At 41.0% G+C, this 13,089-nt stretch overlaps 1 protein-coding gene across 3 annotated transcripts in view; it reads right to left on the bottom strand.

Moving 5' to 3' along the window:
- dennd1b (DENN/MADD domain containing 1B) overlaps positions 1–13,089 on the bottom strand; it is a 114,966-nt gene that overhangs the window by 4,931 nt on the left and 96,946 nt on the right. For 2 of the 3 annotated variants that reach the window (XM_030083691.1, XM_030083693.1), the window contains 5 exons: positions 11,903–11,938; positions 11,366–11,422; positions 9,552–9,641; positions 1,576–1,661; positions 555–777 (listed from right to left, as the gene is read on the bottom strand). In XM_030083691.1, the coding sequence (XP_029939551.1) occupies positions 555–777; positions 1,576–1,661; positions 9,552–9,641; positions 11,366–11,422; positions 11,903–11,938 (492 nt within the window). The remainder of the gene's footprint in view (positions 1–554; positions 778–1,575; positions 1,662–9,551; positions 9,642–11,365; positions 11,423–11,902; positions 11,939–13,089) is intronic. The other variant, XM_030083692.1, reaches the window with a different exon arrangement.

The following is a 13,089-nucleotide window of genomic DNA, read 5'->3' as shown; positions in this document are numbered from 1 at the left end:
AGCTGTTTTAGCTTTTTCCCTTGTGAACTCTCACTCTCTCAGGGACCATTTTGAGTGGTTCACTTAAAACTTTGAGTGCTTGTAATTTGATAAAAGCATCATTCATCACCTGCTGCTGTGCCTAAACAGATGACCGTAAAAAGCAGCATGAGAGGAGCAGACATTTGTGAGCGCATACCTACAACTTGGCAAGTACTGACGACAATCTGAAGCCATAACTCATTTTTACACTTTAGCCAATTCCTGGTGAGCACTACATATATATGGCACAATATTCAAGCATCAGAGCTCTCTGGCAGGGGTCGTCTTTAGTTTTTATCTTAAAGATGTACTCATTGCCTATGGACATATATTAATCAGAATTAACCAAAAGTTCATTCTGAAAGAGGACAGACAGGCTCTAAGCAGAGAGACCTTCAAGTAAACATCTAAAAGTAAAATATTTTATCAGTTTATCAGTTCATCATAATTAAAATATACCAATCCTACAAGTTGATTTCCTAAAAGCTGTATTTATTATGGCACAAGATTTGGAAAAAGCATTTCTTTCATACCGGAGCCTTGTAGTCCAGGTCGTCCATAGACCTGAAGAAGTCCAGACTCTTGGCTGCGCTGAGTTTTCCTTGCTCCATTGTTGTGGTGGTGAGAGAGTCGAGGATTTCCTCCAGCAGGTTCATCTGTCCTGAGCGAGAGGAGTCAATGTCCAAATCCAGGGAGTAGGACTCATCGCTGTCTTCAGTGTAGGAGGGGACGTCCCCGCTGTCCTCTGAGGAGATCCTTCATCGATGGGAGAGAGGACAGCAGTCTTCAGTCACACCGACATTCATCTGTCGCGTTTCATTAAGGCGTCTCATCGTCAAAATCAACCCACTGAATTTCACTTATATGGCACCTTTCACACAAGTTGGTGCAATTCAAAGTGCGCTGCAAACTATTGACAAGGTGGCAAAAAGACAGAACAAATGAAGAAATGAAAACTAAACGATGATCAACAAGAATACGGAAAAGATATCAAAAACATTAAATTTTCAGGAAAAAACAATGAAATAAAACAGACTGAAAACAAAAAGCAGGAGCAGGTCTATGGATAAAACATAAGCAAAACAGTAAAAGGAAAAATGAAATGTAACATTGCTGTTGAAAAACGGACGACCAAAACTAAAACAAATTAAATTATTTGAGCTGCTAAGAGAAGACAATTTTAGACAAAAGATATTAAAAAAAAAAAAAAAAACCTGCCAGAGCAACCTGACGAAGCACACACAGTCACACGGAGAACACACACAACACAAATAAAAAGCTGCGGCCTGGAATGAAATCTGGGCCATATTGCTGCGTGACAACAGAGCCGCTCCAAAACCGCGTCCCTGGACTGCGTTTACAGTCCAACTATGCCATTCCTAAATGTATCCACTTGGGGGCAGTGTTATCATGAGCATATATAAGAGTATGCCTTTGGAAAAAAAAAAAAGAAGCTTTTTTTAGCATGCCATCAGCTTTTGCATGTATAAACCAAAGTTACCACATCTTGGCATATAGATTTAAAACAGAGGGAAAACGGTTTCTCTGACTTACTTGCTGGTGTTGTCCAGCTCGTCATCATCCAGCCCGAAGCCAAGCTCTGGAGGGCCCATGCTCCTGGGAGACTTGTTGAAGTTCTGCTGTTAATGAGAATAACAAAGCAAGTGGATGTAGTTAGACACAGAGAATAACATGATAAAACAATGAAAGTGGACCCGAGGGCGTCTCAGCCTCTCATCTTAATAGTGGAAGGCTTGTGATAAACACGGAGTCTGGGCGGAAAATGGTGCTCCGCTGAGGTACAGCTCTTCATAAAACTACAACTAGGGATTCAAGAGTAAAAAAAAAAAAAGATGCTGGTCTGTGTCTGGTGGGTCCTCGTAAGACAGGACTAATAGCTTGTTTTAATGTGCTGGGACCCTGAGGGTTGAGGCTAAATTTGTCAAATTTGGGTCTGGGGATGAAAATCCTGCTGCATTTTATAAAGCTCAGCATTACAGGTGAACTGCGAGGTGCTTGAGAGTTAAGATATGGGGAACTATATTAATCATCGTGTCACCAGTGCACGAAATTGTATTTGTCACAGTGGAGCGTTGAGTGATCAGTGTGATACTGCAGTTGTCTGACACAGTGGGTTTAATAAGCCACCTGTGCGCCATGTTTAATGGGCAGGTTAAGGAAGAGACAGAAGCTTTACAGAGCAGGGCAGGACTCTCCCCATGGGAGTCCAAATCTGCCCCCGGCCACTTATTTAACATGCCTTCCACCACCACGCACATGTTCCTCTCACTGTGTGCCCATGTTCGCCGTTGTTAACACTATCCCTCATTTTATATTTTACACTCTTTGCATTGTGCTTCCCTCATCTTGCATTTCGCCGCAGACCCACAGTGTCCATTTTTTCTTGGGCAGGCAACATCTTAACTCCTTCAGTCTGTGTGTGTGTGTTGAGATCAAACAAACTCTCGTGAGGACGTCTAGTCTGCACGACACCACTGCCAACAATCAGTCATTGTTCGCACATGTAGGCACTGAGTTTTTTTTTTTTTTTTGTTATACTGATGTCGCTCCACCTCTACGCTTTTCTCTGTAAATTATCCTTGGCTGCAGCAACAGCATCAAAGCTCATCACTCTGAGAAATGTTCTTTACAATTCAAAAGAGGGAGCACAGCACGGGGGGTGACTTTCAGACATGAAAAAATGGAGCTGTGGCTAAAGCAGAGGGAAAATCAGAGAGCCAAAGGTGAAGGTGAGGCCGGAGAAAGAAACGAACAAACGAAAAAAGGAAGGAAGGAAATGTAGGGAGGTGTGGATAAGATTTCTTTAAAGCTGCAAAGAATGATGGGAGTGGAGTGTGAGTGTGTGCGTGTGTGTGTGTGTGTCTGGTTTGAGGGGGTCGAGGGGTGCACTGAGGGGGTCAGCATCGGACCCCTGAACCAAGACCTGGACCCGATTAGCTGACACTGTGCCAGCCAGACAGGGGGAATGTAACGTGTGAGTGGCCTGGCCTCATTTACAGCACAGTGTTCAGCCACGGAAGAGACACACACACACACACACACACACACACACACACTCACACACACACACACACACACACACACTATTACAAAAAAAAAAAAAAAAAAGACACAAAGAGTTAAAGTGCCATTTTCTCCATAAAAGTCAGCAAAGGAGATGTGTGCAGTAGCCATTTAAGTCTCTCAGCCATCAGGCTAAACACGAACACATGTGGTGGCACTACTGATTGGCCAAGCCGCTCCCCTTCCATGGTAGCTTGGAGCTATAATGAAAGAGATTTCTGAGGGGCTCAGGCCTGGGATCCCTAAACAGCCTTTAATGGATTCCTGTGTCAGGGCAGTAAATCTGGGGCCGAGCCAACAACGTGCCAGCCAGCCCAAGCAGACCAGCGGAGCGGAGATGCACCTGTGAGACACTCGGGGAGGGTCGGCTTTGGACAGAAAACACTTGCGCACAAACACCAGGCGCTCATGCGATGCAGGCTGATGGTATGTGCGGTTATTTACAGTGTTCATTTGTGCAATGCTGCAGTATTGAGGGAGGCAGGGCCTCTCTCTGCGTCTAGGTGTTTATTAAAGCAAGGTGAACCCAAACACAGCCAGACGCAGGTCACCAAGTCTGGCCCTCTGATCTCTGTTACAGATTTTGGTGTCGTCTCCCCACGAGGAAGTTCCATGGGGAGTAGTAAATGGATGGTACTTCACTTCACAGCTTTATCAATTTGTCATTCTCTCTCTTCACTGTGACCCTTAAGCACAACACTTAAGATTAAACTATTTACAACAACCAAGCATTTTATGACAGGAGAAGCAGTTTTGGTGCAGGGAATGGTATATCTCCTATTACGAAAGAAAAAAAAGGGACAGGGGTCGGCATACTGCATTCATTTCGCTGGTAATGTCAGCTACAAAGTAGGATTTTGTCAGTTTCTTAGCATATTACCAGTTCTTCGGCGCTGTCAAAGCGAACAGCAGCAGTTAAATTTGAGATTTAAATGGGATGCGCTGCATGTCAATGTAAACAACAACAAAAATGTAGAAGCTTTCGCGATGAGATGTTCTCCACCAGTCCAACCAGGTCCCCCGTTAAAGCTGTGACAGCTCCGTCACCGTCCCATATCTCCTCAGGCCTGACAGGACAGTGCAAAGCACACAATAGGAGAGCAACATATTATCATACTGCTCCTTCATTAGCTTGGCGTTGTCGACTAATGGGATGCTGAAAGGTGAAAATGAAAAGGTGATTCTTGCTCCATGCCTCCCTGTCTCTCATTTTCTGCATCCGTCACTCTGTTGTCAGTGACAGATGTCACTGTTTCTGTCTGTCTGCCTCTTTCCACTCCTTCCTCTCCACCATGGTGCCACAGGGGAGCCAACAGGAATCATGAAAATAATAAAATGGGTGTTTCAAGTAATACCAACTCGATCCAGTTTGTTTTTGGAAAAGCTCAGTGTTTATTAGATAAACATGAGGCTTTATTAATTCCCCATTTGTAATTGTAATACTCCAGATGTTGAAAAAGCAAAAGAGACAAAAAAAACATGAAAACACAGGTATAATCTTAAAACATGACTAAGCTCTTCTTTATTCTAATCTGTCAAAACAGCACATCCGTATACAAGATCCCAGCAAAAAGTGCCTATAAGATAAAAATAAATTGCATTTCCTTTTAGTAGCTACGACGGAAAAACAATCATCGCCATCTATTTTAGTGGAGAAACAAACTTTCCCCTTCTCTTCACCCTCCTTAAATGTGTGACCCATTGTGAGGTGCAGCGCTGCCTCTCTGTGACAGGGCCAAATGCTGCTGGACTTTAATAGCTGGTCTTACTTTATACATTTCATATGGTATTTCTGAGTGGGCACTGATCTCACAGCTTGGCAGTGTATGTAAAGTGATGCCAGTAAAATGCAAACAAACCTTGGGGAGAAGCAAAGCCTTTGCAGAAGTACGGCCAAGTCTGTGTATGCCTGTTTAAGAGCCGCTCGCTCGAAAGGAGGAGGGGAGGGGGGGGCAGCGTTTGAGGGGAGATCCACTGCTACTCTGTCCAACTGGCTGTTGCTGAAAGACTGCAACTTTTGCTTAAAACGGGAGCCATGTAAAGACAGAAAAATGTGCATAATGCTCATTCTGTCAGACCGAACCAGACATATCCAGTGAAATCACCAGGTGTCTTTCTGTGAATGGGTGCACTGCAGTACCGCCTTGCTGCCAGGAGATGGCACTTTGGTTTCAGCGAGGACTTCAGAAAGGAGCAGAAACTAACCCAAGTGTGGAATACAAATGCATACAAATAACCATGAAAACACACACAGCTATGAACAGAATTGCCATGCTAAGAGTACCCTGCGATGCATTCTAACTAGTCACACTGACCATTACCGGATTAACTGAACTGTTTTACAGAATCAGAAAAAAATTTCAATTATGAGCGACAAAAAACACACTCTCTGAGCTCTGGAACATACATTACAAATATTACACAGTTCCTGTTAGATATCCCCATTAAGCAGTAGTTCGTGCTTTTCAATACCATCAGTATCACAAAAAAAAGTATTAATACCTTAGCAATTCTACAAATAAGATGTCCATACATTACAATTACACACTGCAAGCATCTTTGAGCTTTAAAACTTCCTCCTCGTTATTGTGTATTCCTCAAAATACCAAAAAAAAAACCCCAAAAAAACAAAAAAGCCCACATGCAAGTCTACATGGCCATCAACAAATCTCCCCCTGACCGGGCACACTCAGAGATAGAGGAGGAACACACACACAGGACAGCCTTCACACTCTGAAGTGTCCATGTGACTTTGTTCCTGTGTGTCCATTCTCTGTTTCCCCTCAACCCTAAGCTGCTTCCCGGGCTGGCATCCCTCCTGCCTCACCAGGTGAAGAGTCCAGAGCCTCAGGCTGAGCCCGGCCACAAGCCTGCTGGCTGTCATTGCCCATCACACTGTCCCAACCTCTGCTCTCCTCTGTGCTCTTAGCAGCTGTCACTCCACCGCCTCCAACCTGAGGCGAACAGCTAAATGCATGCATGTTTGTGCACTTGGAGCACACACATGCTCAAATACAGCTTTGCGTGCTGGAGGGATGCGTTACACACATACTCTCTGATTGCTGATGCTCAAAAGCACCACACACGCACTCACACACACACAGACACACAAATATGCAAACTCCTAAACTGAATCTGGCACTCACACACAAAATGATACAGGAGCCAGAACAATGGTTGTTGTTTGTTGCATCAGAAGAGAAGTCAGCGGTCCAATTCAGTCTTGTTTTTGTCAAACGAAAGGATTACTCCTACATTCTTAATCAACACGCTCACCAAACACTACAAATCACCCACATTGCCGGATAAGGCTGAAATATGAGTGCACATGACAGCAGCACTTCCACTTTGGTACACGTGTTGGCTGATCAAATAGAATTTGAATTTCATAACTCTGATTATTTTGCTATGATTAATTAAAGGAGCTTCTCCAGGATCATTCATTTCATTTCAAGGACACACATAGAGATGTTGCTTAAAAAAATCATGAATGATAAAAATGTATCAGGATTTTTTCCCCCCCCCTCATACAGCAATGTGGAATGTCCCTAATTAAATCACATTTTTGGAGCATTGGATGATGACGTGTTTCTGAAGTGAATGAGGATTAGCTGGTCACTCAGTAAAAGGCATGAACAAATACCTGAAACCACAATTCAAAAAAAATATGCCACTGAACGAATGCATGTGAGATAAATATGTTTTGGCTCATGTGTTTAAGTGGGGAGCTGATTCCACTTGATAATGAAACGAAAAAAATTAAACATGGGTGTGTCTTTTAAAAAATGTCATGTTATATATATTTTCTTTTCTACAATGTTTTTTCATCAGCAGTTTACACAAACACTCAGATCAATGTATCAAACATTTCTCTTATCTATCCTGACTTACTGAATATTCTGTAATTAGTCTGCTATGAATCCAATATTTTAAAATGATTTTTATTTGAAACTGTTGAATTTCCTCCAAGCTGTAATCTGTTTTATGTGATGATTTGTTAAATTCTATCGCTTTACATGTGCTTCAGACATTCACTCCACACCCATAAATGATAAGGCTTCCTTTTCTCTCTTATGTTAATTAATTTTTTTTCTTTATATATATATATATATATATATATATATATATATATATATATATATATATATATATATATATATATATATATATATATATATATATATATATATATATATATAAAAATCCAGAATTGCAGTACATGGTTATTGTATATACATTATGATAAACTTCTTTCCTTCAACTTTTTAAAAGCAATGATGAGTTCAGAGTGAGGCTGCTAAACTATATGCGTGTGTGTGTGTGTGGTGACAAGGAGTCTGGGGATGGTGAGGGGGTGTGGATAATTTCACTTAACCTTTATTTAACCGGGCTATGTCCCATTGAGATCAATTTTTCGTGTGCGGAACACCTGGTCAAGACAGTAGCGGGCAGAAAAACAGCATCAACATTTCATTGGAAGCAGGCTCAGAAGAGAAAGAGATGGAAAGGTGAGGGACACAAAGAGAGAGAGAACAATGGCTACATTTTTCTCCAGCTGAAATGTACATATGCTGTTTAGTCAAGAGTCTGGTGAACATAAAGGAAACGTTAGTGTGGAGAGACGCTACACCTGGAAACACTCTCTATATCAGCATATATGTTGCCAATAATTTTGCAGTTTGATTTAAAAAAATTAAGTATTTCTTCCAAAAACAGTCAATCATCATTCTGAGATTAGATTGTTTTTTTATATTAAGAAATGACAAAAAAAGTAAGTCAATATATACTGCTACACACCCAAACATTGCAATAATTTTGATGTTTCCAGAATCATTTCAAAAAATTGTCTGCAAAGATGCTCATGTTTATGGGCTCACTGCAGATTCAGAGGCCATAAACTGTCAACACGCTCCTGACTCTCAAGCTGCAGGTGAGAAAGAAGAATCTCAGGTCACCAAACTTCAAAAACAAAACCAAAGAAGACGTGCAAAAGGCTTTAATTGGAACTGGTTAAGGTAACACACTGATATACCTGGGCTCTGAGGGCAATGAGAAAAGAGAACAATTGTATGAGAAACTGATTGATTACACATAAACAGACACAAAAGCAGTGCTGTGGGACATGCTATCCTGTGTCCTGCATGTTCCTCCTCGAGCGGTCTCCAGGGACCCGTTACTGTGGCAATGAGCAGGCCTCAATGGCATGAACAGGGCTGTGAGTGTGTGTGTGTGTGTGTGTGTGTGTGTGTGTGTGTGTGTGTGTGTGTGTGTGTGTATACCCTGATTCCTTTATGTGTGTGTTGAGCGTGCACGCATGTTTTTGGGTGTGTGCGCACATCAATTGTGTTAACTGTTAATCTGCGTTGGCTGTCTGTGTGTGCACGCTCCCTGGCTGGGTGTGTGTGTGTGTGTGTGTGTGTGTGTGTGGGGGGGGGGGGGCCTTTAGAAAAGCCCCTAATTGCCGTTCCTCTCCTCTCCCTGGCCATCACACCTTCATCTGCGCTAAGACTTTCCAGCATCATCACACACACATAGGAAACACAACACTAATTAGAGACAGCACAACCTCTCCTAATCACACTCTTACATGACTGTGACCAAAATGTCAGTGCGAGCATGCAGGCATGTTTTTTGTTTTTTTTCCCCCCCTTTTTTTTTTTTTAAGACGAATTGTAAGTCCACTGGCCATATATTCATCCAACAACAACAGGCAGAAAAGCTTCAGCTGGGACTACAGTGGTACAGATATGAGGTGTGAGATATAACCCTGAGGCTGTGTGCATGCATTTAGCTCACAAGTGTGCAATTTTAATAGCATGAAACCAAACTTCTTACTCTAAGAACTATATGCGCAGGTGTAATTTTACACTTCTCTCTGGTGTCTTATAATTAACACTAAAAAAGCAGATTTAACTTTCTTCATGTATTTACTGACGATTGTGTACTTTGTGAGCTTGTATGCACATCACATGCCAAGTCTGCACACAACAAGAAAAAAAAAAAAAAAAAAAAAAAAAAGTGCTATCTACTTATGGTGCACAAGCAAATTCTTCAGAGGAAATGCTGACCAGCAGATGAGTTGCATCGACTGTCCGTGCTGTTCAGAGGAAAATACTGAACGTACAACACGGGCGCCTGTGAAATAGCGAAATGCTTATCATTACATTTGGCACGCTGACAAACTACTGTACTTCTGAGTGCTTTTATAGGACAGGGAAAAGGGAAAGAAAGAAAGAAAGAGAGAGAGAGAGCACAGAAAAATGATGAACAGAACATGGACGATCAAGAAGTAGAAGAGTGGAAAGCTGAATCCATGTCGGTCAAGGGAAAAGTGAGCTCTGGTGTGATCAGTCAGTGTAAATGCAGTTAACTCATTTACTGATGTGTATCTGTGCGCGCGTGCTTTTGTGTGTGTGTGTGTGTGTGTGTGCGCGCATGTATCATACCCGTCTCATCTTCTGCAGTCTCCTTGGAGACAGGCTCTTGGTGCTGGTAGGAGACCCTGCACAGACCATCATCCCCTCTTCCTCTTCTTCCTGAGAGTGGAGATGACCACAAATCTCACTTTTTGTGATACAAATTAACTAACCTGGTAAATAAGCAGTGAATATTGAACAGTATTTTCACCTGCTTCCTTTTGAATTAAATATAAAACAACATTAAACAACAATAAACCTATAGGGATGGAAGATATTGCATTTTCTAACGATGTCTGATTTCCTGACATTTTCAAATTTGTTCAATCGCTTCGAAACATAATCAGTGTTGAAGAACGGTAAAAAATAGTTCAGGTTAAGTAAAACATAATTTAAGGTAATTTTCCTTTCAATTCGTGTTATTTACCAAGGTTAGATGAGACCTTCACTGAGATAATCCTGACATGTTTAAACATTATTTTGGCATATTAACATCAGTCATTATCGCTGATAAACACTAGCTTACGAGACGATATGATTTATTTGTTGTGAGTGAATATCTGGCTAACTAAAGTACAACAAACTGAAATAATGGAATATAGAAGGTAATTTGAAGATGTAAAGCTGTGTCCCTTTTAAACCATTAAAAAGCAATTAACTTGATGTTTGAAACAGCACAAAAAAAAAAATTAATTCCACTTACGGTATCTGAAAGAAAAAAAAAAGATTAGACTCTAATAAATAGTTGTTAGCTGTAAACAATTACCTGCACACAACACTATATCTCAACAGTTATAACACTATCAATGCATTGTACTGTTGTCGTTTTATTCATGGTCAAATATTAGTACAAATGAAATCAGGAAGCACTCCCTGAGACATGAGACGGTTTGTTATCATTTATTATCACCACAGTGTTCATTGTTTCAGCTTGTCTGAGAGCAGAAAACAGTAACGGCATGCATTCAGAGTATACGGTCTCCTTTGAATGAGCTTTGATAAAAACTACAATGCACAGCTGTGTTTTACAGAGCTGACTAATGGGCCGGGATTTCTGAGCCAAATTACTGCCGTATATAAAACCAAAAGTATGAATGCCACTGGTTTCTACTTGAAGCATCTCTGTACCAAGCCACCACGAGAATATCCATACTAACCAGCTCTCACCAGGTTACCGGCAATATAACTTAATTCCCTTTATACCAGTTGTGCATTTACAGCATTTGTGTACAATCTGCAGCTGGCAACACCACAAATGCGTGGCTGATTAAGTGGGATCATAAAACCATTTTTCTTCTGAACGAACAGGAAATCTGTTTAACTTCAAAATCAAACACATTTCTACACCTCTGTTTGCCTCCACGGTGCTTGTGTGCGCATACACAGAGCAGAGGAGTGCGTGCGCCTCATGTTCATCATCAATGCCCTCTATCCTCAGCTTCCCACTGACAGATCAAACTGCTATTGCCTTATCAAATCCATCAGGCTTATGGAAACATACACCTCGTTACATTAGCTTTGAGGAAATCACAGGCTCACTGATGAAATATGCAGACAATAAAAGTGAAAGAAGGGCCGAGGCTCGGATGACATGACAGGCCATAGCCAGAGGGGCGCTGGTTAAAAATGTACAGCCCTGAACAAAGCACTAAGCAGGCTTCAACAGTCATTAAAAGACCCCTCTGTTAGAATCACACACTCCATGTAAAGCAGCTTTCCTGTCTGTTTCTATGAGGGAGGCATGTGTCTGTCGGCCTCAGACAGAATTATGTGTACACGTGTGTTTGCCTCTAAGTGTTTGTGCGTGTGTGTGTCAGAGAGGTGTGAAGGTCCTTGCAGCTCACCCTTGCTTTGAGTCTGCCCTTAATGTCTCGGATGCCCCTCTTGGCGTGATCCTTGGCCTAGGAGGTAGGAACAGTGCACACATTCACACGTAGAAAAATTACTAATCAAAACATATTGCATTAGCATTCCGCTCTGGTCTCATGTAACATCAAGACATGCTTTGATCCCTGTGGCAAAAACACTGAGACAAAAGGCTGGATGAGAGAGCCTCGCGCACTAACGGGAGGCGTTAACATGAAAGGGCACCCTGACCACCTATTGTACAGCACATAACGACATGCTACTGCTCATCAAACATTCACCAGTCATGAACAATGCTCCCACTGGCTCAACACCCAATTACAAGTTTTACCAAGTTACATGTCAACGTTCAACATATTCAAGCATGCTGAAGAATTTTCAGCGAAATGTCATGTGTGATTTACATCCAGCAATTTTAAAATGTAAAAATCCCTGCTATGTACAAATGAACGCAAGCATTCCATTAAGCATCGCAGATGTGACGACTCATTAAGCACGGCTGCAGCAGGAAATACCTTTGTCACAGCTGTGTTGAAAAGGGCTCCTCCTCTCTGTAATGAACACAGAAGACTATTTGTCAGTCACTTACACACACGTACAGTCAGTTCTTGCACATACACAACAAGTATTGAGTAAATTAATTATTCATAAACACACAGAGGACGGCCTGAGCGTTGCTGTCGACTCAGTTGTATTGTGATGGTCTTTTGGAGTTTCTTTATTGACAATCTAGAACAATCACTGCTTTTCAGCGGTTTGAAATATTAAGTGTGACAAATAAATAAAATGCATATTTACAGTTGTCTGTTTTATATGTTATTTTGCACATTTTCCTTTTATCGAAGAGATATTTCACACTTGTTTAGAAAAGTGGCATGTTAAATGGTATCATTATCTGCCAGTCATCAGCAGATATGGAAAATCTTGATGAGATCCCAAACGAACCTGCAGCTATAAATATTTCAATAGTAATAATATAAACTGAATCACATTGTGATTTATTTTGTGAATATTCATGGACAAATAAAAATTTAAATATCAATATTCAAGCGTGCAACAGATGAACACGATGCATGGCTTTGACCTTGAGTTTAATTAGGCTGCACATGGTTCAACATGTTATTCTGCACGTTTAATTTCCCCATGTTATCTACTGGTTGCTTGTATTCCACATATTATTTTGCATATTTATTTTACTTCATGTATTTTAGATACTTCAGTTTTCCTTTTCATCTCCCAATGTTATTGCACATTTTTTCACATTATTTCTCAGTCTTCCCTTTTTTTTCTCCACGTCTTTCATCCCGATTTGCACATTTGCTTTTCTCTCATGTTACTCTGCACATTTTTAACATTACCTTGTTATGATTATAGCTAAGCGATGAGGCTTATCAACCATGTTTTCTTCTTTTTTTGATGCTACTTTACACTTCTTCATATATTAAATTGGGCAGGTTTGCATTTTCTTAACATGCTGCAGGTTTATTTGGATTTATGCACATGGCAGCATCACAATAATGTGCAGTTTGTTTACCTACGCTGTAGTTATTATTCTACTGTGATAGTTGTAACAGTGGAGACAGACAGTACAGACATTTTAATGAAAACCTCTGCAGCTGTTAATACAGCATCAGTAAAAAAAAAAAAAGAAAAAAAGAAAAAAAAATTGGTGACAGTAAGGAAAGCATGACACCAGCCAGCC

The sequence above is a fragment of the Salarias fasciatus genome, chromosome 23 (genome assembly GCF_902148845.1).
Source record: "Salarias fasciatus chromosome 23, fSalaFa1.1, whole genome shotgun sequence".
Taxonomy (NCBI): domain Eukaryota; kingdom Metazoa; phylum Chordata; class Actinopteri; order Blenniiformes; family Blenniidae; genus Salarias; species Salarias fasciatus.
This window is presented reverse-complemented; position numbering and strand designations above follow the sequence as displayed.